This window comes from Penicillium robsamsonii (assembly GCF_028829455.1).
Source record: "Penicillium robsamsonii strain IBT 29466 chromosome Unknown utg000001l_segment0_segment0, whole genome shotgun sequence".
Lineage (NCBI taxonomy): Eukaryota > Fungi > Ascomycota > Eurotiomycetes > Eurotiales > Aspergillaceae > Penicillium > Penicillium robsamsonii.
The window spans coordinates 4,051,806-4,079,389 of record NW_026643219.1 but is presented as its reverse complement, the minus strand read 5'-3'; the positions used below and the strand labels follow the sequence as shown (position 1 = coordinate 4,079,389).

At 49.3% G+C, this 27,584-nt stretch overlaps 10 protein-coding genes across 10 annotated transcripts; 3 read left to right on the top strand and 7 right to left on the bottom strand.

Moving 5' to 3' along the window:
* Nucleotides 1-1,924: 1,924 nt before the first annotated feature.
* On the bottom strand, nt 1,925-3,000 carry N7447_001608 (uncharacterized protein; the record flags this gene model as incomplete). The annotated part of the gene is made up of 4 exons (XM_057225884.1): nt 1,925-2,214; nt 2,270-2,465; nt 2,516-2,851; nt 2,965-3,000. 4 exons carry the CDS (start codon nt 2,998-3,000, stop codon nt 1,925-1,927), a joined length of 858 nt encoding a protein of 285 aa, XP_057089900.1.
* A 492-nt stretch (nt 3,001-3,492) lies between these two features.
* N7447_001607 (HECT domain protein) lies at nt 3,493-7,614 on the bottom strand (the record flags this gene model as incomplete). The annotated part of the gene is made up of 3 exons (XM_057225883.1): nt 3,493-3,615; nt 3,671-7,343; nt 7,415-7,614. The coding sequence occupies 3 exons, from the start codon at nt 7,612-7,614 to the stop codon at nt 3,493-3,495; spliced, it is 3,996 nt and encodes a 1,331-aa protein (XP_057089899.1).
* Nucleotides 7,615-8,052: 438 nt separating this feature from the next.
* On the top strand, nt 8,053-9,619 carry N7447_001606 (putative C2H2 finger domain protein; the record flags this gene model as incomplete). The annotated part of the gene is made up of 3 exons (XM_057225882.1): nt 8,053-8,304; nt 8,357-9,548; nt 9,602-9,619. Exons 1-3 carry the CDS (start codon nt 8,105-8,107, stop codon nt 9,617-9,619), a joined length of 1,410 nt encoding a protein of 469 aa, XP_057089898.1. The 5' UTR covers nt 8,053-8,104.
* A 745-nt stretch (nt 9,620-10,364) lies between these two features.
* Nucleotides 10,365-14,655, bottom strand: N7447_001605 (putative DUF21 and CBS domain protein (Mam3); the record flags this gene model as incomplete). The annotated part of the gene is given in 5 exon segments (XM_057225881.1): nt 10,365-12,311; nt 12,378-12,665; nt 12,682-12,843; nt 12,945-14,352; nt 14,516-14,655. The coding sequence occupies 5 exon segments, from the start codon at nt 14,653-14,655 to the stop codon at nt 10,365-10,367; spliced, it is 3,945 nt and encodes a 1,314-aa protein (XP_057089897.1).
* Nucleotides 14,656-15,125: 470 nt separating this feature from the next.
* N7447_001604 (uncharacterized protein) lies at nt 15,126-15,395 on the bottom strand (the record flags this gene model as incomplete). The annotated part of the gene is made up of 1 exon (XM_057225880.1): nt 15,126-15,395. The coding sequence occupies one exon, from the start codon at nt 15,393-15,395 to the stop codon at nt 15,126-15,128; it is 270 nt and encodes an 89-aa protein (XP_057089896.1).
* A 37-nt stretch (nt 15,396-15,432) lies between these two features.
* Nucleotides 15,433-15,885, bottom strand: N7447_001603 (uncharacterized protein; the record flags this gene model as incomplete). Its single annotated transcript, XM_057225879.1, is given in 2 exon segments — nt 15,433-15,723; nt 15,736-15,885. 2 exon segments carry the CDS (start codon nt 15,883-15,885, stop codon nt 15,433-15,435), a joined length of 441 nt encoding a protein of 146 aa, XP_057089895.1.
* A 1,316-nt stretch (nt 15,886-17,201) lies between these two features.
* Nucleotides 17,202-18,239, bottom strand: N7447_001602 (glycosyltransferase family 32 protein; the record flags this gene model as incomplete). Its single annotated transcript, XM_057225878.1, has 1 exon — nt 17,202-18,239. One exon carries the CDS (start codon nt 18,237-18,239, stop codon nt 17,202-17,204), a length of 1,038 nt encoding a protein of 345 aa, XP_057089894.1.
* A 606-nt stretch (nt 18,240-18,845) lies between these two features.
* N7447_001601 (peroxiredoxin) lies at nt 18,846-19,764 on the top strand (the record flags this gene model as incomplete). Its single annotated transcript, XM_057225877.1, has 4 exons — nt 18,846-18,993; nt 19,044-19,147; nt 19,199-19,276; nt 19,336-19,764. The coding sequence occupies 4 exons, from the start codon at nt 18,846-18,848 to the stop codon at nt 19,762-19,764; spliced, it is 759 nt and encodes a 252-aa protein (XP_057089893.1).
* Nucleotides 19,765-20,416: 652 nt separating this feature from the next.
* N7447_001600 (beta-glucosidase) lies at nt 20,417-23,129 on the top strand (the record flags this gene model as incomplete). The annotated part of the gene is made up of 3 exons (XM_057225876.1): nt 20,417-21,196; nt 21,245-21,496; nt 21,549-23,129. The coding sequence occupies 3 exons, from the start codon at nt 20,417-20,419 to the stop codon at nt 23,127-23,129; spliced, it is 2,613 nt and encodes an 870-aa protein (XP_057089892.1).
* Nucleotides 23,130-23,484: 355 nt separating this feature from the next.
* Nucleotides 23,485-26,964, bottom strand: N7447_001599 (putative LaeA-like methyltransferase; the record flags this gene model as incomplete). The annotated part of the gene is made up of 8 exons (XM_057225875.1): nt 23,485-24,222; nt 24,275-24,734; nt 24,812-25,149; nt 25,201-25,260; nt 25,657-26,072; nt 26,169-26,434; nt 26,525-26,626; nt 26,843-26,964. The coding sequence occupies 8 exons, from the start codon at nt 26,962-26,964 to the stop codon at nt 23,485-23,487; spliced, it is 2,502 nt and encodes an 833-aa protein (XP_057089891.1).
* Nucleotides 26,965-27,584: the final 620 nt, after the last annotated feature.

The following is a 27,584-nucleotide window of genomic DNA, read 5'->3' as shown; positions in this document are numbered from 1 at the left end:
GTGTACGTATTTGGGTTATACATTCAGCCACACTTGTTGTTTAACTCCTATAATCCATGTTAATTGCAATAGGAAAGGATTGACTTAGCTGCTAGGGTGACTTGTGGAGAGAAGAAGGGAGAATCTCTATATTGCAGCTTCAATTAGTACTGATTCTGTATTCTGAGGAAGAACTTTTATGTATACTTATCCATATACTCATCAAACGGGGTCCATCTTAACCCATCAAGGGATGGCTTCTAAAATCGATATCAGTACAAAAGGTCGAGGGAATGACTTAGGTATGCTTTCAACCCCTATCCAAGGTTGAAATGAAATGTAGCTGATTAGCCAAGAAGCAATCACAGTTTGCTAGGTTGCGTTGGTATAAATAAAGGAAGTGTTATAACCAGTGTTATAACCAGTTGAGCTGGACACAACGAACCTGCACATTGGAATCTCAGAAACTATTCATAAATGTCTGTAATAAGTTAGTGACAATGGGGTGAAAGAAATCATTTAACTGCTTGGAAAGCATATAATTGGTAGTTTTCTAGATAAGGATGAAGTCAGAGCTTCACTCAGCCGTTAGATCCAATGGTCTAGTGACATACGGCTGCCTGTAAAATCCAAATTAGTCAGACTGCGGCTGAAGGGAATGATCTAGCTGCTTGGAAAGAAAATAGTATGTGCAAGCTTTTGGACAAAGAAACAATTCCGGTCTATATTCGTTAGCATGGAATCCAAGTCACATAGGAGAGTAGTAAATCTAATTCACTGGCTAGTAGCTAGCCGGGGTGTATTGTGGATATATCGTCGGGGCGTATCTATAAAATTATGATTAGTGACACGAAGGCAGAGAATTACTCACCTGGTAGGGGAACCATGTGATGATTTCTGGACAAATAATCTCGACGGGCCTATACTTCGTTAGCACTTATTCACGTTGCCAGGAAGGGTAATAAAGAACTTAGCCATTCAAGTGGTCGCTGTTTGAATCCCGGTTGATGGAATATCCTCATTTAGAACCTAATTCAGTTTGTTAGTATATCTCAGTGCATCTGGTATGACCCACCGGGTGTTGTATGATATTTAAGACGTTATACTCGAAGGTCTTGGGACGGTAAATGGTGTGGCAATCTCTGTATCTTGTTAGTAAGGGAGGTAAAGGGCGGGGATGGGGTTTATTAAAGGACTTAGCCGCAGACAGGTAATAAAGGATGTTCGGATCGGTACTCGTCGAATGCAAGGTTGGCCTGGTTTGTTGTATGTTAGCAATGATCATCTTGTGGGAGAACGCCCACCTGTGGCATATATATAGCGTGATACTCTGTGTAAATGGTCCTAGATGAAAGTGTCAGTGTCAATCTTGCAAGGAATAAGAAAGATACTCAGTGGATGATTCGCAGTCCACATATATTATATATATATATAGTAGTAGAAGACAAGCGTTAAGCTCTGCTTTGAACTGGAATGCTCCTGATGATGGGATCAAAAGCGACGGGCCCGACTACCATTATATAGACAATTATGTCCAACACAAAGGGTAACCTAGCCTATAGTGGCTGTACAAGCTCTTTGTCGAGATGGCTATGGCAGACTGGTTCATTGTGTTACCGACACCGAAGGTCGTTGTTCACAGCCAAAGATGAAGAAGATTTAGAGCGGGTAAAGGACTCGACAATGAAGACCTTACAATGCATGCTTGTCGGCTTTGTTCTATTCTTTGCTGAAACACATACACAGGCTAAATAGTCCAAGGGGCTTAAGAACTAGGGGAATTGAAGTAAAGAAATAAACAATGGAATAAAAAGCCTAATTCAAGGTATTATTTTTGTCTATGTCAGATCTATGTATATATTGGCTTTATCCTTGTAACCTGCGGCGATAGTCGAAAAGTACAATAGCAATGTCCATCAAATCACACTTTTGTTCACTGCCCATTTCATACCCGGACGCCATTGACTTCCTCACCTCCAGTGGCCTTAGCCGCCTCCCGCTCAGCAATGCTCATCTGCAATCCCTGGTCACCCCAGCCTTGGATACCCTTCTTATACAGCGTCTCCTGTTCCTCCCGGCTAGGCATAGGTCCAGTCTTACCCCGGCGCTGCCGTGAGTCGCTTGTCTCCTCAAGTGAGGCATTATCACCATCCAGCGGGTATCCCTCCAGATCGTGTGTGTGCTTTCCCTCGGTGAAAGCGAAAGTGCGGTACTCGGTGTTGGACCACCCGGTGCCTGCGAGAATGAAAAACGTTAGTAATTCCCCGCAATAGCGTGTTACGTCACATACCTTGGAACAGGCTGTTGTCTTCCCAATCTTCAGTGAAATAGTGTAAGAACCCGCCGTGCGTGACCATGACAATTTCCTTCTCCGGGCGGGCTTTCAGCCAGCGACGGGCTGCACGAGCGCGTTGCTTGAGGGCTTGGTTGGCCGGGGCGTAGCGACCGGATTCCTTTTTGATGGACAGATGTAAGTATACCACATGCTGGATAATGTCGGGGCTACCCCCGAGTTTTAGGCAAGTAAGAAGCATACCTTGTTATTCCACCCATCATGTACGAGATCCAGATCAACTCCTGTTTGGAATTCCTCCTTCAGAACAGAAGGCTCGCTACCGGTATCACATGCAACGTCTGAGATCTCCTGAATATCAGGCAGGGCAATAATCTTCAAGTCCGGCTTTGACTCGAAGACGGGCGCAAAGCTCTCAAGCGCGGTATAGAGAGTGCGACGGAGGGGCGAGGCGGTCACCAGATCGATATTGGCATGGCGGGGGAAGGTCTCGCGGAGCTTTCGGCATTGCTCGTGTCCAAGGTCAGTGAGGAGGGGGTCTTGGATGACGTGGTTGGCGGTGCAAAGATTGTGCAGGCCCTGTGGTGTTCCATTAGGTCGACTGAGCAGTGAAGAGAAGAGCCATGATGCAAGGTTGCGAATCAATTGTTAAGAGGGGGTTTCCTGCGATCATTGTCGCGATATGGACGTACTTGGGCATGGCGCACGCAGTGGATAATTGGGGCCATTTTCAATGTTGAGAATATCTGGGGTAAGCTGGTAAATTTATGTTAGAAGCTTGGAGATATTGAAGACCCTGACCGCGGGGAGTTCTTATCGCGGCGGGGGGCCTGGGCAAGGGATGCGAATCGGAGTGCCTACAGAGTATTGGGCTCAAAAAATATTCCCAATGCAATTGAGAGATATATGCTGGAAACAAAGATATACAAAGGGAAATGAACGTTAAGAGTCATAAAATCCTCCCGGACCTCAGAAGTCCGATTTGGTCATATAATTTTGCGTAGCGCCACATCGTCAGGCGAACCACAGCTCTGCACTGGAGTCCGATGGAGATCTATAACCTGTGATTTGTCTATCTTAATGAGGGATCCTCTTTATATGTCTAGTAGGAGCTCAAGTACTATATGAAAATATGCTATTTGCACTGAGATAGAATGCCAACACATCAATTATAGAACAAGTGGGTATGTATGGGTAAAACAATGAAATCTGACAACCTTTTATGCAACGCCAAATCCTTGGGCATTTTCGAGAGCCTTGTCCAGCTTCTTCGCTAAGGCCTCCCTTGACGAATACTCTGGCAAAAGCAAACGTCCGAAGCACGTCAAGCTGGTAGGAAGACGCTATAGGAACAATCAGCATGAGACTTCATATACTGTTGGAGAAAGTGGAACTTACTAAATCTCCAACGCCATTTTTCTGAATCACAAACATAATACTTGAGATTCCGTTGACGGGGACTCGGTCACTAGCAGTGACGAATTCGAGTAACTGGGCCCTCTTTTCATTGGGGTATTCTTGGATAATATCCCAGAAGTCACGAATGACACGATGATCAGGCCCAAATCCACCCTCGTACCGGGTGTGCTTCTCGAGCTCTTCTACGTCAATAGATTGGATACCTTCTACCACGGTTTTGAGGGCTTCTGGGGAGAAGATGGACAGAGCCGATCGATCCAGGCACGTGTTGAAACCCCTCTGGAAGGCTTCAAACTGTGGTCGAATGGATTTGCCTGTGAGCCAGAAGATGTAATCTTTAACAAACTGGTGTCGATTTTTATTGGTCACAAGCGCGGCCTCTTCAGCTGGGAGTAGAGGGGGCTGAAGTGATACAGACTCAGGCCCCGACTTGGGGGTCATGCCTGAGGCAGGCTCACGGGATGTGACACCGGTAGCCTCCTCAACTGCCATGGAGGTTGTTGAGCTCAATATTGGAGGGTCGTAGTAAGCTGGCGCATCTATCCAAGCGCTAGAGCCTGCGATAGGAGCCGGAGCCGGAGCCGGAGCCGGGGTGGTGATTTTGCTAGCAAGAGGCCACGGCGCATCCCGATTAACCTTCAGCATATCGATTGTCTCTATACTTCCAAAGGCTTCGAAGCTGAACTCGTAAGTTCGCGTGAAAATATCGCCGACATCGCCATCTTTCCATGCCAATAATGTATCCAGCCCTTGGCTAAGCTCCGGCCATCCATCTCGAATGTGGTCCAGATGCTTCACCTTCAGGCCCAGCACTTTGCGGTAGAAGGCGGTGGGCAGGTTCACAGGGAGGGTCAGGCCGTTGTAAATGGCAATAGACATCAACAGACCAACAAGTTCGAACTTGTAGAGAGGTTCCAATGAGCACGGTTGGAACCAAGACATGCGGTGTCGAGTGTCAAATGTGAACATGCCATAAGATGGGTCAAAGGCTTGACCCATGAGCAAACGGAAGAACTCTTGTTGAACACCACCATGGTCAAGCCCTTCTTCTCCTTCATCCATGCCCATTTGTACCTTCAGGGGTCGCATCAGTTCGCGCTTTTCACGCCGCCATAATTGGCTCAAGGCATCGGAGAGAATATTATCTCGGCGGACAACGAGAACAAGGTAAGTCGACATGGATGTTCTCATGCCGGCGGGGAGTCGAGGATCATCGGAAATTTGAATAGCGCCGAAGGCAGTCTGATTGACATGCCTCGTGGTGGTCATAGCAGCCTCATAGGATTTGGTCATGGCGGAATAGTTCAAAGCACGGAAGTAGATCACGAGAGAGGATGGAGGGAAAAGGAAGGAGTATGATAGCAGATGCATCGTTCGGTTGTTGGGGACGCCCCCAGCCCATGCCACGGGCATATCCAAAGGGTCCAGCCGCTCTGTGAGAAGAGGTGTATGGAAGTCTTCGGGTAACAGACCTAACCGGTTTCGTTCCTTGTACATTGAGGCTAGAATATGAACCGCACCACCGGCTGGGCTGCTACGAGCCATTTCAGGGTTGCCGTCCCATTCACGCAGGAAAAGAGTCCGAAGCCACTCAACAATAAGAGAGGCTGGGCTAATGGACTCACCTGGCTCATCGCTGCCAGCAGTATGAGAGATGTGGTGCTCACTAAGATAGTCAATCACGCGGTCTAAGACGCTGAGTCTTCCCTGTTTTGGTAGGTCCAGGCTGTATGCTTGGCGAGCCTTGGATATTTCATGGTATGCCAGTCGTGCAGTGAGGGCCCGCACGAGGCGATTAATGAGGCGGAGGCCTAACTCGTGCTCCAATCTGTCCGTCACCTCGATGGCTTGCTGAGCATTCTTCGGAGGCAGCTTGCGCATGTCTGATAGTGAAGCAACAGACCCAGCGGCACGCATCCGAACCACCGCTTTCCAAGTTCCCAAGTCAATATTAGGCACAAAGCTGACCAAAGCGAACAAGACAACCGTGGCAATATAGGCAGCATCCGAATCCGACAGATGATCTTCATTGGCAGTCTCAGACATTCGTCGGGGAACGACTGGAGGGGGCACAGCTCCTGTCATGGTCGAACTACGAGAAGATCGGCGGGATGGCCGTCCAGAAGAGGTAAATTCCCGCGGGGGAACAAAGAGCTTGTCCAGGGAGCTCCATAGGCTGTGTAGTGTAATATCCCATGGGCAAATTGTAAATAAGCGCTGCAGTGATAACCGCAAATTGGAAATATCAAGACGACTGGAAGTAGCCCCGATCATATCCGTTGATTCGCTACCAAAGGAGCGCAAGATCTGACTGGGGCTGCTGAACACGAAAAATGCACTTTGAGCAACGAACGGAAATACCTCACGCTGACGTAGAGTAGCGAAACGCCAGTCCGGCTGCTCAAAACTGCCAGCGCACTGGATACGATCAAGCTCTTCCTCCCAGCAACCGGCGTCTTCCGCAGACTCAATCATGACTTGTGACAGACCATTGATGATTTCGGGTGTAAGATGAGTGACCGTCTGAGCCAGCGGGACTGTGTCTAGCGAGTTTTTGGCAGGAGCTTGCGTTATCTTGTACTCGCTGGAAGATTGGGCAACGGAAGGAAGAGGAGGTATGAGCTCCGTGCTTGCCGTACTATTGATAGGAGATACCTCACCCAGCAGCTTCTGGCTGTCCCAGGAGACACGCCGTTGACTTTTTCGCTGTTCCTTGAGAGGAACTGGATCGACGTCCCCAATTCTTCCGCGGTGCTTTTGCGGACGGTGCTTTAACGCTGGTGGTGAGGGTAAGCTGATGAACTCATCAGAAGAAGTCATTGGGAGCTTCTTGTTGAATTCTGGCTTCCTTTTATCGTCAAGGCTGGAACGTGGACTCTGGCGCCAATGGTCAATCTCGGAGACTGAGAGTCGCTTGACATGCTGGTTCTGAAACTTGAGCTCGACCGCGGAGGGCTGAGATCCCGATGATCGTGACGAAGGAGTACGTGGCTGAGAGCCTGGTTGGTGTGCAAGTGTGGAACTGCCTGGGGTTTTGAGATCTCTGCCTGGAACTTTGTCGGCATCGCAATCGGGTTTCGCCGGTCCCGGTGCGGGTGATTTGGATGCTGGCTCCAATGTATCTGGGGCACGGCGAAGAGGAAGCCATTCAACCATACGGAGCGAAATTGTATCAAAGAGGTTCTGTGTAAAAGACTTGGGGTCTTTTAGTTGTTGCTCGGCGGTATGGTCGAGGTCTTGAATATAGCTGCCACCGGCACGAATTTGAGGCGAGAAAGCCTCTTCTTTCACTTTCGAGGCGACTGATCTGTTTTGCCCAGGTCTGGACGCGTTGTGAGCGGAGTGGCCTTCATCGTCCTGATCGGGATTTGGTGATCTGTTAGCCGCTGCCGTCTGTGCTTCAAGTGTACGTGTTCGCCGCAGGGAAATCCGATGATAATCTTCCGCTGTCAATTGTGGTGGAGGTTTAGGCACGTTCAGACATAAACCGGTCTCCGCGTCATCCAAGCTGGCGAGGTAGCATGCCAAGGTCCTCGCACTCAGTTCCGTGTATCGACGATATGGAGCTTCACTGAGTCTTCTGCGATGACTGGCACATGTGGCGGTTCGACATCCGGGATCATCGCAGCCGTGAAGCAGTTGAGCTTTGTACCTTTTCCACCAAACCAATTAGTCTCATGCGGAGTTAGGAAGTCGAGGCCTAACGGTTGGAGTTCCACTCACCTGCGCACCAAGCCGTTGAATTTTCGCCTTCGATCATCACGATATCGTGGAAGGACCCTTGAGGGGTCGGATACCTCGATAGTGTTGTGTATGAGCGCATCCGGTGCGTTTGGTGGGAGTTTTGACCGATAACTGTGAGTTTGCCCGGGGGAACGCGCGATGCCTGGGTCATCGATAGAACCTCCGCGGAGCCTTGTCATTTTCAACAGAGTGGCATATCTGAGGGAGTGAAGATAGCTGTATGGTATTGAGGGCACTAGTAAATTGTTCGTCTCCACACGTTGAATCAAGACCAAGATGCTCCAGCTTACCTATGTAAGACTGTGATGCCTCAGGCATGGAATATTCACTGGTGGCATCGGAGCTATCGGAAGTCAAATAGTCCGGCTGGACCTTGGTTACTCAGCCCGCCAGCCTTTTTGGAAAGTACTAAGCCATTTACAGTTAGTGCGATTACCTAAATAGTACTAGTAGCATTGTAGAGGGGTTTAGTCGCTCGATAAGAAAAGTAAATTCAGAAGATCAACCCTGAACGACAGTCTAAGTGCATAAAGGCTGACTCGCAAGAGTATTTCCTTTCAAAAATTCTTCTCTCTTACATCTATCTGAGTATCACTGTCATCTACTTTGATCAATATATACTCAGATCATCAAAAAATCATTGAAATCGGGCCAAGGCAGAGCCTTCATATGTACCCCGCCTACAACAAATATTCATCCCACAATCCACAGGGAAAACCCGCCCTTTCAACTACCCACGACTCTGAAAAAATCACCGATATGTCGTCGACCAACCAAGATGCAGCCTCGCTGCAATACACTTGCAACACCTGTCTTGTTGCCTTCCAACGCAGCGAGGCGCAGAGAGATCACATGCGCAAAGACTGGCAGTAAGTCTTAAATTTTTTTTTTTTGGTCAATTCAGTAGCTCATTTGCCCTAGTCTATACAACATGAAGCGTCGCATCGCTTCTCTGCCACCCGTCACTCTCGAAACTTTCAACGAAAAAGTACTCGCCGCCAAAGCTACATCCAACGAGGCTGCCGCTAAGGCTTCTTACGAAAAGACCTGTCATACCTGCAACAAGGCATTCTACAGCGAAAACTCGTACCAAAATCACATCAAAAGCTCAAAGCATAAGCAACGTGCGGCTATCCTACGTAAGGATGGCGATGCTGCCTCCGTTCAGAGTTCCGCTTTCTCTCTCGGCGAACCCGTGACCAAATCCGACAATGACGTCAGCAAGGTCACCGAGGGCCTCAAGACTACGACCATTGATGAAGAAGAAGAAGACGAGGATATGGAAACAGATATCCAGAAAGATGACTTCTTGCCATCTCGCTGCCTCTTCTGCAAAACCGAATCAACCGATATTCACACCAACGTGGACCACATGCGCAAAGATCACGGCATGTTCATCCCCGAACAAAAATATTTGGCGGACCTCGATGGCCTCGTGAACTATCTCTACCGAAAAATCACCGAAAACTTCGAATGTCTTTACTGCCATGCCATCAAGAACGACGCACAGGCCATCCAAACCCACATGCGCGACAAGAGCCACTGCATGATTGCCTTCGAATCCGAAGAAGAACAAGTTGAAATTGGCCAATACTACGATTTCCGGAGCACCTACTCCGACGATGAGGATGAATCCACTGCTGAGAGCGGCGGCGTCAAAGTGAACCCCGATGGAGAGGACCAAGGTTGGGAAACCGACAGTTCCGCATCCTCCGACGATGAGGACGATCTTGACTCATACCGAAACGCATCTGGTGCCTACGAGGCAGATTACGAGCTCCACCTTCCATCTGGAAAGAGTGTTGGCCATCGTTCGCTTGCCAAATACTACAGGCAAAACTTACACAAATACCCCTCGGCCGCCGAACGAGCTGCCCGCCAGCTTGCCATCGCGAATGGAGAAGTTGAGGAGGAGCCACCTCGTGTCCGCAACAACCATCACCGCGCTCTTGTCACTCGTGCCAACGGTGGCATGGGCATGATTGGAGTCACCGAAGAGCAAAAGGAAGCTGCTCTCATTGCCGACCGCCGCGAGAGAACTCGTGCCCTTCGCCAAGAGAATCGCTATGTTGCCCGTGTCCAGCGTGCCAACAATCACCAGAAGCACTTCCGCGTATGTTCAATCTGTGCCGTTCTTTCATTTTGCAAAACTAACTTTCTCACTAGGATCCCCTTCTGCAATGATCGCTTCATCACATCACCAACAAGAAATCACATCAATTGATCGGTTTTCATTTACGACATCGTCTTTTGGACATCACCAAAGAAACATTCGCCAATACTCGCAATACATCGACAACCATTGCACCTCTTCAACTTGCACGCCCGTTACTCCCGTGCGCGAAGACTGCTCGACTTTTGGCAACCTGTGGGTTTCTACGAGCGTTTCGAGTCATCGAAATAACCACGTGAGGTACTCTTTCCGAGTCGGGCCATTTTCTCGAATGAGTTTTTCAACCCGGGCGGTTTTAACGAGGCCTCGCCGAACATTGAACAACTTTATGATGGATGTATGGATAGCGATCACATGTTGCATATACCTTTTGTTGCCAGCGGGCCGTCATATCCTGTTATTTGGGGGGGTTCTTTTAGAAAGGACATTCATGTATCTAGTCTGAGAAAATCAAAGCAAATCTGCATAGTGTCCGTGTCTCGAGGTTATATTAGGTGTAACAGCATACCTATCCTATATCTCCAATATTGACATGAATCATTTCCAAGTTAGGCTACGAGGTCTGTGACTGAAATCTATCCTCTACGGTATATCAAACGCTTCTGGGAATTCAAAGGATTCAGGCTTTTCATTTGCCATATACTCTTGCAAAGAAAAGCGAATACGGAAAATTACGGTAGTGGGAAATAAGTTTGGCTAGTTTCTTTCAACTATGTAACGTCTCATTGGAGTAACAATGATTGAAATGACTGCTTATTAGAGTAACGGCTGGTCCTCTGAGGGACCGCCATGAGATTTTGAAGCTTTGCCGTGCTTCTTTCGGCGGCGCTTTTTTTTGGATTTTGCGTGGGCAATGTCGGGATTTTCTGATTTTGCGTCATCGGTGTCAACGACTGCACCCTCGGCATGGCGGTGGTGACGATGGCCTGATGAATGAGATTCACCTTCTGAAGAGCCCGAGCAATTTGCATGAAGGACAACTTTGCGAATACCATTGACATCCACAATCTGTTCTGTGATGCTTCCACTGCGCGCCGGTCCTCTGTGGTGGTAAATTAAGCCTGGTGTACCAGACGATTCAATACTGCCTTCGTCACTACTAGCCTTCCGCGTCGACCCAGAACGCGGTTGGTCTTCATGCTCCTCACGGACAGCCTCGGGAATGGAGACATGGGGAAGGTCTTTGTATTGCTGAGCACCGGTGCCTTTGCTCACATTGTCATTCGAAGCTATGGTGCCGTAGCCAAGTTTGAGAGTATGCGCACCATCTTTGGCGTCTGATCCCGCGGAGTTGAGCAAGCCCGCGCCTATGCCACCTTGGTATCCAGTAGAAGAAGTAATAAGCTTTTGTGAGTCGGAAGTGCTTTGTCCGGACTCAAACTCGGTTTGTGCGGAACGGGACGGAGAAGCGCTATTGCGCTTGATTTTGACAGCATGGTAACGGGTTTGGCGTGGCTTACTGGCCAGGTTGGAGGGACCAAGATGCTTTAGGTGCTCTCGAATCTCATCTGTGGTGCCGACTTGTGTGACCCATTCATTTGCCGAGTCGGGGTTGATGTCGGCATTAGTTTTGCGAAGTTGAAAGCGGGGAAGAGGTGCTTCCGCGGAACTGCGGCGTCGAATTAAGTCGGAAGGCTTGGGGAGAGATGAGGGTTGTGTGGAATCCACATCGATCAAGTCGCCATCGGTGACAACAGAGGCGTTCAAAGGAGGTTCCTCGACAATCTTGCCTTTGGCGACACGAGACTTGGGTGCAGGTGTCATTCGTCGGATGGCTTTGTGGACATCAATAAAGACATCAGATTCGTCAATAATTTCTTCTCCGATCAATTCTTCGATAACATCTTCCAGAGTGACGACTCCAAGAGCGCCACGATCCTCACTAGGATATTCAGAGACAAGAACCATATGGGACTTGCCCTCTTGGAAGAAATTCACAATATCCAGACAGCTGGTTTCAGGGCGTGTTTCAGGAAGTGTAGCCAAAGCAAAATCGCGAACATGTCTGCAATCTTCCGGGTCGTATGTAATGAGCATCTTGACAAGGAGCATACCAACAAAATTCATCGGATTGTCGGGTGCATGGATGGGAATACGGGAATATCCTTGGGAAAGAATGTGGTCCATCGTGCGTTCGTCCAGGACAGTGTCGGCAGACATAGTGAAGACATCGTCCATTGGTGTCATGATGCTGCCTACTGACTTCTCTTTGAGGTCAAGGACTGCACTAATAATGGTCACTTCATCGGAGTTAAGTTGCTCTCCGGCTTCGCCCAAGGTTTTGTGGAGGGTGACGAGTGTTTTCAATCCAGCCTTTTTGTATATGGTACCATGATCCTCCCCAAGGAGCTTATCTAGCAACTTTGCGATAGGCCATGCGACTGGAGACATGATGTACATCAAGACCAAAACACAAGGTGCCATCCAGGCACCGATGGGAAGACCATAACGAACGCAGATGGACTGCGGAACAATCTCACCGAAGATGACGATCAAAGCAGTACTTCCTAGCACCGCCGGCCAACCGCCGCCAAGTGTTCGGTCAAGGACGATGGGTAGAGTTTCATTTGTGATCACATTGCTGAGGAGGAGGGTGACAAGAACCCAATGTTTCCCGTGGTTCAAGAGTTTGAGAACGCTAGTAGCATTTTTCCTTTCATGCCCTTCGCCGGACGTCTTGATGACTTGGAGATAAACTTCATCCTGTATGCAAACAGGATGTTAGTGTGGTTCATCAGGGAATTTTTAGCCGCGTTGGAAAGAGCTGACCTGTCCCATCAAGGCAATCGTAAGACCAGCAAATGCGCCACCGCTCAGCACAAGAGCAGCTGAAAATCCCAAGTAAAGCCATAAACTCGGATCGCTCGGTTCCTTTGGTGGTTCTGTGTCGCGGGATGACAGAAAGAGAGGTGAGAAGGTAGGCGCAGCAGTGGCGAATGGAATTTGTGAGACGGCGACGAGAAAAAGCTTGGCCAGACTCAGCAGCAATGGCCGAGCGGCAAACGAACGGTAAGGTGAAGAATTCATAAGAGGAGCGTGAGCGATCAACGGGACATGCTGTGATGTAATGGACAATGACTGTCGGTCGCGGCGGGAAGGGGAGAGGGAGAGGGGAGATGCGACAGATGGGGATGGGGCAGATGAACGGAAGTGAGGGAATTAACAAAGCCAACAGGAAGAAAGGAGCGAGAGGGGGTGGGGACCTTGATTTGGGGATAGAGTAGATAAGGAAGCACTGAAGGACAGAGTGAGCAACCAAGCAGCAGGATGGCGGAGGTCGGGGGGTCGGGAGGCCGGGGCGGGTGCTTAATCAGCACTTAAACCAAATTCTTGCACCGCCGACGTGATGTCTGCCGCCTCCGCGGTTTGGTAATTCGCCACCTGTTGCTCGAGGCTGCCCACTCTGTCCCGGGTCTGCTGGTGCTCCATATCTGATGCCACAGACTGACACAGGAGCTCCGCATTGTGCTCCAACAGAACCCGGTTATCGCCCTCCATTTTTTGCACGTTTTGCTGGGACTCTTCGTTTGAGTCCGCAAGCTCGTGCAGTGCTTGCTCTTTCCACTCGACCTCCTCCTCAAGGTCCGCCTTCTCCCTCACAAGAGTCTCAACCGTACACTGTGATTTAGCGTACTTCTCTTGCAGTCTCTTGCCGGCCCTTTCATGGCCGTCGCTCTGTTGCACAAGCTTGACCACTCGAGCAGTTTCTTGCTCTAACTCCTGGTCAAGCTTGGCCATTGCCTCCTTAGTGATCTGTAGATCACCGGCAATCTTGGCATTCGCATCCCGCAGCTGGCCCAGCTGCGTTTCCTTGGCAACGAGTTGAGCCCTCAAGGAATTGCTTTCCTGGGCCACTCCCTCAGCTACCTCATGCTGCTGGGCCAGCGCGGTCTCCTTTGCCTTAATTGCCGCTGTTGCCTCGTCCAATTTCCTCTCGTAGTCGACGTTGGCTGCCATCAGCTCCTTAAGGTGAGTCTGCTTCAGCGAGTTGACACGCTTCTCATGCTCCTGGTTGGCAAACACCATTGTGCGTTGCACCGCATCCTCCAGTCGCTGCTGGGCCAGCTCGTGGGAGATGTCGGGCTTTGCCTGGATCTGCTGCTTGAGGTGTGCGTTCTCCTCGTTGAGTGCGGTGGCGGCGGCGTGAAGAGACCCAATCTGGTTAGTTGTCCGGGCCACATAGTCTCTGGCATCGGTCTCGAAGCTTGCCAGCTTGGACTCACAACTGACCATCTTGGACTCCCATGCCGCATTGACGATCGCCACCTGTGCAATGACAGTCAACTTTGTTGCCGGTCGACCACGTTCCCGCTTCGTAATTCCGTATTTTTTGGCCGGGGCCCAACGAGCACGTCCCTGAATCCCGCGAATAGGGTTTTTCTCGGCCTGCCGCTCTAGCTGTTCCAGGTCCTCAAACTTGCCCCGCCAATGGCGACACTCGCCGAGGGCGTGATCCTTCGCGCGCAGGGATTCCTTGACGCCTCGGGAGACGGTCGCCAGTTGAGAATCCAGGTATCGGATCTCCTTGGCGTGGCGTTTCTTGTCGGTCTCTCGGGCTATCTCGGAAACACGTGCTCGTGCCTCTGTACCACGGAGCTGCTGCTCCAAAACCACCATCTGGGCTTTCAGCCCCGCATTTTCCTTGGCCTCGGCCTCGTTGGCCTCGGCGTAGACAATCTCAATTTTTGGCTCTACGACCAACTTTGCTACATTTTGTAGCAAACACCAGAACCTGGCACGGGAACTACTCGATGTTAGTCTCAATGGGGTATTTGGATGGGACTTGGGATGGGACTCGGGATGGGACTTGGCACGGCATCCTTGACAACTCCTTTGGTGCCATGAAACATGGCCCACAGGTTGGCCATGGAGAGGGGACATATGAGGCATGAAATATTCAAACTTACCTGCTCAGACAGCAAGCCCCCGCGACAAACACAGTAGAAACCACTACAACACTTCCAACAAGTTCAAAGAGATCATGACGCCAGTATGCCGCCATAGCGGCAAGCAACACAAGGAACACAAACGATGAAGTGCTAAACATTGTGATTTGCAGGTCAAACAGTAAAAGATGAGAAGAGAGAAAAAAGAAGAAAGAAGAAAAAGAAAACGGAAAAGGATTCGAGGTTTTAAAGAGCAGTTCTACGTGTTCCTTCCTCAAATGAGTGTTCATACGCATTCCTTCCTAAACGGAGTGACGGATTCAAACGGACCCCTATCCAATTTCACCTCCAGGCATCTCTTCAGCAAAGAATTAGAATAATACCATCAATGCCCTTGTAAATAGGAAACATTATACATTTTATACTATTGTGGAGTAGATCAATAGGTTAAGCTTTGCGGCCCGTGTGGGGTACATGAACCTAACCATCGGCCTGACGTCACAAGATTTTCAAGATAACGGAACATGGTACTCCCTCTCTACCGGCCTTCCAAGTCTACCATTGAGATCTTTATTGATTGGGGATCAATTTCTTCATTTATATAGTTGCCAGTCAACTCAAGATTTGCTCATCAACAGTTGTTCCCAACCGCCCGTTTCGGGTACATGTAGATATCCGCCCGAACCATCAAGTCTTTGCACAAGTAGCTCGTTCCGAACGCTATAAGCATCGCGGAAACCTGGATCATTGAATCCTCGCGATTGGGCTTTTGAAACTTGGGCCGCCAATGGCGGTAATCGACAGTGTCCCGATCCTTCGCACGGAGGGATTCCCCGATATCCAGGGAGATAGTCGCTAGTCGAGAATCTAGGTGTCGGATCTCCTTCTCATGGCGTTTCATTTGATACGATTCTCCCAGCCGTCCAACATCAGGATTTTCATCCACCGGTCAACTGGAACATCGACGACCTCTGGGTTTGACCAGACGTTGTATTGTAGGAGCACGTCGGCCAGCTGGTCTGTCGTAGCTTTGTCCCCGTATATGGTAGGTCATTGGTCAGAGTAATCTCCGTGGGGCTTGTCGATCTCAGTGTGGAGGTGTTTGTTCGCGGGCTTCGAGTAGTTGCCAGGGCGGCTGCGTTTGGGTGCACCAGGTACGCGGTTGTGTACTCAGTCTCGGTCACGGTGCCGACGCGAGCACGCCGTGGGATGATCTGAGTCACTGATTTCTAGTTGGAAACGGGGATGAAGGCCAAGTTGGAGTCGACTACGTGTGTGTACATGCTCCCATGGTCTCCGTCCGGGTGGAAGATAAAGTCACGGCCTTCAAACTCCCGGGCTATCTCGGGATCACGAGCTTGTGCCTCTTCTAGGCCCAAGGGTAGCAACATGGTATACCACGTCCTCCATGGTATACGGCAATATGAAGGATCCGAATTGAGGCAGTAATCCCCCCACAGAGGATGATACTTGGCGAGAGGATTTTGATATCTCTTCTAGTTATTCTATCCTTCCACTGTGCGTGAGATCTCTGAAGTCGATGCCACCTTCGCTACGCTAGCTCCTGCGCTGAGCGTTTGCTTTTGTTCTCGGCGACAACGATTACGTGTTAGCCAATCCCATGGTTTATCGCCCAGAGTTGTTGTGTACCTCACTCGAGCGAGCCATGGACCTTGGTCATAAAACCGTCAAATCAAGGAATGGAGGTGCTTCTGGTATCGCTGCCGACGCTAATTGCCACAGCGAATATGAGGAAAATTGTTTTACGCAATCAAACCAAAATGAGATGTCCATACAGAATCATGTACTCGTGCCTCCATACCACGGAGCTGCTGCTCCAAAACCACCACCTGAGCTCGCAGCCTCGCGTTTTCCTCGGCCTCGGCGTTGACGTTCTGGGTTTTTGGCTCTGGTATCTGGGAGTGAGTGACACTGCTAAGCAGCTTGCAGATTGGTTGACTTTTGGCCTGCCCACGAAAATCCCCAAAATTTAATGTCAATTGCGCTTATTGCGCCGGTGGATGTTTGAAAGGTGGAAACAGAGATTGTCGGCTTGGTCAGCGGAATCCTTGTCCAAAGGGCTGTAATATCTAGAACTAGCTCTGGCCACAATTGAAAAATGCTAGAACATGAGCAACAAAGGTTTCGCCCTCCTATATCCTGTGCTTGGAAATTTCATACAACGCAGTAGTTATCCCAGCGTTTTGTATGGAATGGCTAGCATTTGACGAGATGAAAGATATAGCGAAACATGCGGCTTATATGAATGTCTAAGATGGTTGGTGTACCGATAAACCACAAGAAATCCAGTTTGAGGTATTGGTTGACCAGCTCTATTGCATTCTATTCTACAATAACTGCATCGTCTTGGAGTGTGAAAACCGAATCCATCCAGATAGATCATCAACCACAGCATGTCTAGGTGAGAAGAGCCTTACTCTATCGTTACTCAAAGTTAGGAGCAGTGATTTTATAACCTTTGAGGGCAACCCGCGGTACATACCACGTATAAGTCCGGCCACAAGATTTGGAAACCATGACCGACAGGAACTTATATGCATTGCTTCTTCAAATGGTCTGACAACAGTTGATTCCCAATAGTCAATAAATCGCCGAATGAAGAATTACATGTGTTCTATATGCTCCTATATCCATTTTGTCACATATGTTTCGTGTTGTACAACGCCAATCCAAAGTTCTGCATATGTCACGAACTTGTTTCGCCACCATTGGCATTTTTCCAAGAGCCAGCATAATGGTGTTCAACAAGATAAGGCCCTCGGTCCTCTGGGAAGCCACCCTGAGCAGAGGCAAAGGCCGCATCAGGCAGCACGAGCACGTCTTGAAATAGGGTGGGTTCTTTCATATCGGTTATATTGGCTCGGCCGAAAGGAACACCCATTTCCTCCTGCAGATTCTGCAATAGGGCAACAGTCATCGCCTGTGGACCCGTAACATCCACCACATTGCCGATAATCGTCATATTAAGTTCGGCAGTGGTCACATTGTGCTGTGCAGCAGATGTCTTCAGTCCATCGATGATATATTTGATGGCCGCCACGATATGGCTTGTCTTGGGTTTTGCCATGAACGTCCAACTCGTGAACTGGACCCCATCAAATTCCAAACCGACAACAACATTTGTCATATTCTGGTATTGTGCCGGGATCCAAGTATTAATTGGCTGATGGCATGTCACGTCAAGATCACTCCAAATTCCTCCGTCGGTGTACAAGATCAACAGACGAAGGAGATCGGCTTTTAGGATCGGAAGTGACAGCGAGAGGTAGAGCTCAAGGATATCTGGGTAGTCGGCAAAATGCTCACGAACGTACTCTTCTGCACTGTCATCTGTGAGTACCTCATGTCGTAGACGTGGGTTCACATCTAGCCAACTGCGAATGTCTTTCTCGCGCTCCTGGTTGATTTTCACTGAACCAGCCTTTTGCCAGAGCTTGAATGGGATTGACGACTGTGTATGGTGATCATAGGAATTTGCAATTGGGAGATAGCTTGGTATCTTGGGTTCTGATATTGGTTTCACAACTTTGATAGCAAGTTCCGATTGGTTTGAGGGTATGATACCGGCACCTGCGGCGACAGTAGCATTGTCATCTACGCTGCAGACGCACGATCCATAAGTAAAGGCAATGCTTGATGGTTGTTTTCCCAAGCTCGATGCAATCCAGAGAAATGAACAAATAAAGAGTAGCAGCAACCCGAGTAGGTAGTGAGACCGTCCCATCTTGAAGACTTTTCGGGAGAAATACGAAGATAAAGTCTTTCGAAAAGGGATTCGACTTTTAAGGGACCAAGTATCTATTTGAGGATTCATTTAGGACCCACACAAGCCTGGCTTTTATTTTCCGAAGTTTCGTGTTTAGGTAGACCAGTATATATTTACAACAGGACTTACGTACATTTTACAGTTCATACCGAAGCCATGCTAATCCCAAAGGCACAGTTTTTATGTCTCGAAGGCTCATTGAAAGTACTCAATTTTATAAAAATTCTCTGAAGCTATATTTAATTTAGATAAGGCATTTGGTCCAATCATATAATTTAATTCAACCACGCTCAAATTTCCCGAATGTTTCAGATATTCACTTAATTATGAGGTAAATGTGAAATAAGCGTAACGTTTTGCTTGGCATAACTCTGTACAATCTGTGTGAAATATGCAAGATCTGAGAGAATGTAATACTTTACATTCATATAAGACGATTTCAGCATTGTGTGAGTGACCCGGCAAAGTGGACGATTAGTCATCTATGACGTCCACGCCAATCTCGGGAGGTCGACAGGGGTGAGCTCCCCCAGTCAACTTTGGAATTTGCATTCACTAAAAATTATGGCTTCCAGAATTGCCCCTCAGATGTTCGGTGCATTCAGAGCTGCTCAGCGGGCCCCCTGGGCTGCGCAGCTGCCTCGTGCGCCCGCTTTCCGTCGCTGCTTCTCGGCCCAGATGGAACAGCCGCGTCTGCGCCTGGGCTCAATTGGTACAGTCTCAACAGTATTGCATTTGTCATATCATGCTAACACAATATAGCCCCAAACTTCAAGGCACTGACCACGCAGGGCGAGATCGACTTCCACGAGTTCATCGGTGATAAGTGGACCATCCTCTTTTCACACCCTGCCGACTTCACGCCCGTATTTCTCACCGATATACTCTATAAAGATACCGAACTAACACATAATTAGGTGTGTACAACCGAATTAGGCGCTTTCGCCCGGCTGAAGAATGAATTCGATGCACGCGGGGTCAAGATGATCGGATTGGTGAGTCCCCACCATTTGTAACGCCTACAGGGCCCTAGCTGATGCACTTGTGTCTCCAGAGTGCCAACGAGCTCGGTTCCCACGACCAGTGGATCAAGGACATCAATGAAGTTGGCTCGACACAAGTCCAATTCCCAATTATCGCCGATGCCGACCGCAAAGTTGCCTTCCTCTACGACATGATCGACCAGGATAGCATCGGGCAGAAGGCCATCGCGTTTACTATTCGCTCCGTGTTTATTATTGACCCGAGCAAGAAGATTCGCCTGACCATGATGTACCCCGCCTCGACGGGCCGAAACTCCGCGGAGGTCCTGCGGGTCATCGACTCCCTGCAGACCGGTGATAAGAAAGGTGTAACTACCCCGATCGACTGGAACGTTGGCGATGATGTCATTGTCCCTCCCACCGTCAGTACCCCGGATGCCCAGAAGAAGTTTGGTGAAGTTCGCGAGGTTAAGCCTTACTTGCGCTATACCAAGATCTAAAGACGTGGTCATGTAAAATATTGGATGAAATCAATTTGGATCAAATGGTGTCGCGTGCTCTATCTACAGTAGTATCTTATGGGGGTACAACATCTGGAGTAATAACGGAATGAACTCTGAAGCGTGAGTCTTGGGAAAAGGGGGCGTCCTGGGGCTGCATGTTTTTTACCACCTTACCCCCTGACACCATGTCTATTTAGGGCAAGGATAATCCGGCCAATTAGGAGGTAGTAAGGCACTTATGTTATAGGCCCAGCCTATCAACATTCTAGGTTTTTGTCAGGCAAGCCTCGGCTATGCAAGCAAATTCACTAGTGGACTTGATCACGAGTCGATCCTCGAACAATTATGACAAGTTCTCATGTTCACTGCGCTGCCAAGTGCAATGTCAGTAGGATCTCGTGACGATCCTCCTCGAATCCAGGAAGGATATGCATTACTCCGAGATGTGCACGCGAGTGTTGCTCCTTCCCTGTTCCTGCAAAGTACTAGTTCCCTATCCGCGGAGTCTGCAGTTTTCTTATAGTCCGCTGGGGGCCCGGGGAGCCAGTTTGTAATGCAGATCCGAATCTGGGGAAAATAATGCACTCATTCTCTTAACTGGCCCAAGTACGATCTTTTCTTATCTGCTCTTTGTTGCGAATCCATCACCATGGCTCCTTGGGCACATTTAGCTCTAGTCTCTCTTTTGACCCCGTTTCTCCTAGCTTCCCCAGTGCCAGGCGAACTTGACTCTACTACACACCTGCACAAGAGAGCAGAAGAAGGCTATGGATCACCTCCATACTATCCCACCCCTCCGGGGGGCTGGATTCCCGACTGGAGTGAAGCCTACTCCAAGGCGCATCATCTCGTCAGTAATATGACGCTGGCTGAAAAAGTCAACCTGACGACAGGCACTGGCTTCTTCATGGGACCTTGTGTAGGGCAGACAGGAAGCGTGCCTCGCCTGGGTGTGCCCAATCTGTGCCTCCAGGACAGTCCTCTGGGAATCCGCAACTCGGACCACAACACTGCCTTCCCACCTGGCATCACAGTTGGCGCAACCTTCAACAAAGATCTCATGTATGAGCGAGGTGTTGGGCTCGGCGAAGAGGCTCGCGGAAAGGGAGTCAACGTGCTGCTCGGGCCATCCGTGGGAGCGCTTGGACGCAAGCCACGCGGTGGACGGAACTGGGAAGGTTTCGGTGCTGATCCCGTTCTCCAGGGCTATGGAGGTGCCCAGACTGTGAAGGGTATGCAGAGCACCGGTGCTATCGCGGCCATCAAGCATTACATTGGCAATGAGCAGGAAATGCACCGCATGAGCAGTGTTGTTACCCAGGGCTATTCGTCAAATATTGACGATCGCACCTTGCACGAGCTGTACCTCTGGCCTTTCGCCGAGGGTGTTCGTGCGGGTGTAGGGTCTTTGATGACAGCTTATTCCGATGTGGGTCTCTTCAATTCTATTCTTTTGTATGTTGCTGACATCTGATAGGTCAATAGCTCTGCGTGCTCTCAGAACAGCAAGTTGCTCAATGATATTCTCAAGGATGAGCTTGGCTTCCAAGGATTTGTGATGACGGATTGGCTGGGTCATTACTCTGGCGTTGCGTCCGCTATAGCTGGTTTGGATATGTCGATGCCTGGCGATGGAGCAGTTCCCTTGTTCGGAGATTCATACTGGGGTTCTGAGCTGTCGCGTTCGATCCTGAATGGAAGTGTCCCGGTAACCCGTCTTAACGATATGGTACGTGATTCTTTATGTGGGAGTTTCCTTCATGTCTAATATACACGTCTAGGTCCAACGTATCGTTGCTACTTGGTATAAATATGGACAGGATAAGGACTATCCCTTACCAAACTTCTCGACCAACACCCAGAACAAGGAGGGCCCGCTTTACCCCGGAGCTCTGTTTTCTCCATCTGGTGTCGTTAATCAGTTTGTCGATGTGAGGCGTAATCACAACATCACTGCGAGGGCTGTCGCACGCGAAGCAATTACTTTGCTAAAGAATGACATGGACATTCTTCCTCTGCACAAGGATGATTCTCTCAAGGTATTTGGCACAGATGCAGGTGGAAATCCAGGCGGTCTCAACTCATGCGCCGACCAAGGATGCAACAAAGGCGTTTTGACCATGGGCTGGGGCAGTGGCACAGCCAGACTGCCCTATCTCATCACACCCGAAGAGGCAATCTCTAATATCTCTAAGAATGCCGAGTTCCACATCACGGACAAATTCCCCTCGGACGTTACCGCCAATGCCGACGATATAGCTCTTGTTTTCATCAGCGCCGATTCAGGCGAAAACTTTATTACAGTCGAAGGGAACCCGGGAGACCGAACTAAAGCGGGACTCAATGCTTGGCACAATGGCGATGATCTCGTCAAAGCAGCAGCAGAGAAGTTTTCCAATGTAGTCGTGATTGTCCACACCGTCGGGCCCATTCTGATGGAAGAGTGGATTGAGCTCAAGTCCGTGAAAGCGGTGGTTGTGGCCCATCTCCCCGGACAAGAAGCTGGAAACTCCCTTACCGATGTCCTTTTTGGTGACTATAGTCCAAGTGGCCACATGCCATACACCATTCCCCGCAGCGAAGACGATTACCCGGATAGCGTGGACTTGATCAACCAACCATTTGGCCAGATTCAGGACACCTATACCGAGGGGCTATACATCGACTACCGTCACTTCATTAAGGCCAACATCACACCTCGGTATCCATTCGGCCACGGTCTCTCCTACACCACCTTCAAGTTCTCCCAGCCTTCGCTGTCAACGGAAACTCCGCTAGACTCAGCCTACCCAGCTGCACGACCCACCAAGCCGTCAACCCCCTCCTACAATACCAGCATCCCGGACCCATCGGAAGTCGCCTGGTCCTCTACTAGCTTCACCCGCATCTGGCGCTACCTCTACCCCTACCTGGACAAGCCACAGTCGATCAATCCGACGAAGAAATACGCCTACCCGGACGGCTATAGCACCGAGCCGCATGCAATCCCCCGGGCCGGAGGCGGCGAGGGCGGGAATCCCGCTCTCTTCGAAACCGTATTCTCGGTCCAGGTGGAGGTCCGGAACACGGGTAAACGAACCGGCAAGGCTGTCGCCCAGCTGTATGTTGAACTTCCATCTAGTCTAGCACTTGACACGCCGGCCTTGCAGCTCCGACAGTTTGAGAAGACACAGGAGCTTGCGTCTGGACAGAGTGAGACGGTTACACTGCATCTTACTCGGAAGGATGTTAGTGTTTGGGATGTTGTGGTACAGGATTGGAAGGCTCCTGTTAATGGACAGGGCATTAAGATCTGGGTTGGTAATAGTGTTTCTGATCTACCTGTTCTCTGTGTTGTCGGGGGAAAGTGTTCGGCTAAATAAGGGAGCGCTGATGCTTTTAGATAACTGGGCTCACTTGTTTTGCTTGTCTGTATTGACTTCTTGTTTAATTCCGTTTTAAATATATTGCCATGCTTTACATATTTTTATGCGAATAATATTGATCCATCTGCTTGCTATGATTCGACTCTTGAATTTTGTACAATCTGACGTAGCAAGATATGAGTCTAAACCCATGCAACAGTGGGTCGCCTAGTACTTTTATGCATCTTTAACCTTAATTCAGCGTCCTACCCTCTTGTCCTCCGTCGGATTGTATCAACCCCTATGCTTCCTATAAAATTTACAGAAATAGAGAACAGATAACATCACATAACCTAAATACATTGCCAAGAATCTATACACTAACGTTCTCAACGACCGGCGTCTTCTCCACATTCAGTCCCGTCTTAGTCTCAACATGCTCCTTTTTCAGCTTAGTCTTGAGAATAAAAGCCGAAAAGCAGACACCAACAGCAGACATGCACGTGTAAAGAATCCACATGTTCCTCAGACTCCAAGCGAAAGCCTCCCTAACAGCAAGCAGCTGCTCTGGATCGGTGATGAATTTGATCGACTCGATACTGGCAGCAGCCGAGTCCCCAGACATCTGAGCCGCCATGCTGGTCGACATACCGGAAGCCAACAGGCTGGACTGCTTCTGGCTCATACTATTCTGGAAGACAACACCGCCGATCACAATGGAAGCCGCGGTTGCCATGTTGCGAATGAAGCCAATGGTTGCCGTGGCGGTGGCAGTGTCCTCCTGGGAGACCATGGCCTGGATGGCGATAATGGGTGTTTGGAAGAGGAATCCGGCACCTAGACCGCTGATGATCTGGTACCCGACGATCTTGCCGACGGATGATCCCACGCCGAGGTTGATGTACAGCCCGTTACCGATGGTCATTAGTACCAGGCCGGTCCAGACGAGTTCTAGGTATCGACCTGTGCGGTGGATGATTGCGCCGGCAATCATGCCGGAGCATGCTTCCATCACGACAAGCGGGAGAATGAGGACACCGGAGCCCATTGGTGACGAGCCGTGCACAGACTGTAGGTAGAGGGGGATGTAATATTCCCCGGCGATGAAGACCTAAAGGGTTTGTTAGTGGTCTCAAAATAATCAATGAAATGAAGATACTAACAAAGCCATGCGCAAATGCTACCAGCAAGGTAGCAATGTTAGAGGATCGAGCGAAGATATCCATAGGCATCAAGGGATACTTGGCTAGTTTCTTCTCGCTGTAGACGAACAGCAAGGAACATAGAGATCCAAAGACAATCAGACAGATGACCTGTGGTGAGCTCCAGGCAAATGTCTCTCCGCCAAAGTCCAATCCCAACAGAAGCATGAGAGTAAGGCCCAGGACAGAGACACTGCCGAACCAGTCGATGGCGCGGACGCCATCCATGATTTTCGTCTGGGGGTTGTGTACATCCAAGAAGAAGAAAAGAAGCACAAAGGTCATCCCAGAGATCGGAAGATTGATCCAGTAAGTCCATCTCCAAGTGACATACTGGCTGAATGCACCGCCGAGCAACGGTCCAACACCACCAGCAAAAGCCCACATGACCTCCATCAGGCCGAGATATAAACTGCGGTGTCTGTCACAACAGTTAGTAAAAGCCTCTATGTCAATTCTAAACAACCAAAAGTAGCCCTGCTACCCAAGGTATCTTACCTGACACTGAATAAATCAGAAATAATAATTGTAACCAGCTGGAGCAAACCACCACCAGCAACACCCTGCAGCGCCCGACCCGCAATCAACATCTCCATACTAGTAGCAGCAGCGCAAAGAATCGAGCTGAGGAAAAACCACGCAACAGCCAAAAGCAAGATGGGCTTCCGGCCCCAGATATCAGAAAGCTTGGCCCAGATACATGCGCTTGCAGCAGAACTGAGAAGGTACGCTCCGCCAATCCACGTGTACCCAGCAGAGGAGTGGAAGTAGGCGGCGATTGTTGGGATCGCCGTAGCCATGATCGTTTGATCTAGCGCGGCGATAAACATCGCCAACTAGTGGAATTTAGTAGGTGGATATTAATATGCGGGTTGTATTTGTCTTACTGCAAGCGCTACCATAATTGCGGTAACCTGAATCGTGCTTCGCCCTTTGGGCGGAGCTTCCTGGATTTCCATTGAAGCTGCCATAAGAAGATCTGGAGTTTGACGATTTTCGATTTTTGAATGTGAAGGCTTGAAAATATTTTTCTCCCCGCATCCGTTTTGTGGGGCGGTTGGGGCTCATCTGTCCTGGCTACATAGGTACCAATAGAGAAATGGACATGTTTATGAGATGGATGATACTTGTATTGAACGAGGGCGTGGTATTAGTGAATATTTCCTTCAAGACCAATTCTTACATCCCTTGGATTTGAATGAATCCGCCTCACAGTTCAATTAGTACATGCATGTACCGATTCAATGCCAACGGAAGCGATAATTTCTTTAAAGAAGAGCCTCCCAGTAAAAGAATGATCAAAACGCCCCCCAAATCCAATCTGAACCAAACTGTTAATCCACCCTCCGACCAACCGTGACCCCAAAATTAACCAGCGCTGTCGCAGACTCACAATGAGCCTCAAACTCGCGCACCAATCCCTCAACAATCACACGTGCCTGATCAGTATCGTCAGCTTGACCAGTAACAACCATCGAAGGTGGCACCAGGGCACGCATCACACCAGCGACCCATTTCTGCGCGATAGGCCGCATATGCTTCTTCCCATCAGTAGTATAAGTCTCACGGACGACGTCGATGAACCCATTCGCCGAGATCTCTTCGTACACACGTTTTGGAGCGAAGGGCCACAGGCCGAGTTTCAGCATCGCTTCGATCACGGATTCCCGCAGCCGGGTTATCGCTGCTGGCTCTGGGACTGCATCTGTGCAGAAAGCTGTGTGGTCGACTTCTTCCCATTGGATCCAGCCGTTTGGTTCTGCGGTTGTTAGTTGGGAGTTCAATGTTGAGAGTATATTGTAGATGTTTTGATGGGGGGAAGAGGGAAGAAAATTGGAAGGACGGGAAGACATACTTAGTAAGGCTCGCGCATTGGCAACGACTCGTGCATAATCGCCTTGCTTGAGGCCTGCGGTTAGGAGTCGGATGTGCACGAGGTCATATCGGCCACAGTGCTCTGTTGGGAATGGGTGAAGTACGTCGTGGACGCTTAGTGGGATTGGGGTTTGACCAGGTCGTGGGATCTCGTGGCCGCGTGGGTATTGTGCGGATGAAATGTCGAAGCCGTGGAGGTAGACTGATTTGTTGGGAAGCAGGTTGGCGACATCTTCGAGCCAGACACTATGGTGGATTAGCTTCTGTGTAACGGTGTTTGGCTCCAATTTGAAAAAAAAAATGGAAATGAAAAAATTTGCCGGAAAAAAAACCTACCCCGTGCCAGTACCTAAATCGGCGACAGCTGTAATGTCTCTTGGAATAGATGGATGGATGAGATTGGATAGATCAACGAGAAAACGATGCTGACTATTGAGGCTGTTGAATGTTAGCAAAACCCAAAACTGCGGAACCGAACTGTCGGGTCCTGCAGGCTGACAACTGGGGATATCCGGGGATGGGCATATATGGGGGGATATTAAACATCTTTTTTTAAGATCTTCATATTTCTGAAATGTTTTGGGAGGTTTGAAGATGTGACAGGGAAATAATTTCAAGATGGGACGCGAAAAAGTCACAGACTTTGGAACATACCGTTTAGTCTCGGCCTCATCTCGACCTAGCAGGTAAATTTGATCAGGGATTCCCATATTGACCAAGGTCCAAAGAAGGCTGGAAAGGCTGGAAAGAATTTTCTGAAATGGAGAACAATTCATTTCGGGATATAAGGGAAAGTGGAAACGCAAATGGGTCTCTGTCAAGACCTTCTTATATTCAATTATCGCTCATGTACTTGATCTAAATCTCAAATATCTAAACATCAAATCTACCAAATCCGCAATCTCCATGCCAGCACACAAAGAAAAAAAAAAAAGGTCTAGTCCCGATCCCCATGCCAAGAACAACCATCACAACTAAATCTAGCCACGATCAAACACAGAATTGATCTATCCGATACTCTTTTTGATCTGAGATTGGATTGGACCAGGTGATTGGGGCTCTACCTAGTGCCTTGTCGAACAAAGCCGGCATCATGCGTGCAAGCCCCCATTCGGCCTAGAACCGACCTTCTTCCAGGCTACATCCTTGCCATACATCAAATACATCAAACTCAGAACCAGCCAATCTCCAAATAATATTGAACTTCCTAGGTGGGGTATTTATACGAGACACGGATAGTGGAATTATGAATTGGAAATGAAACAGTCTCCAGGCGACGTCGTATATGGGAAGAGTGTACTCTAACGCCTGGCTCCCAGGGGCAAACGATCTACTTGTGGGGGGTACGGATTGGGGTGTAACAATATGGCGGAGTAGGGGGAAGCGCTGAGATCGT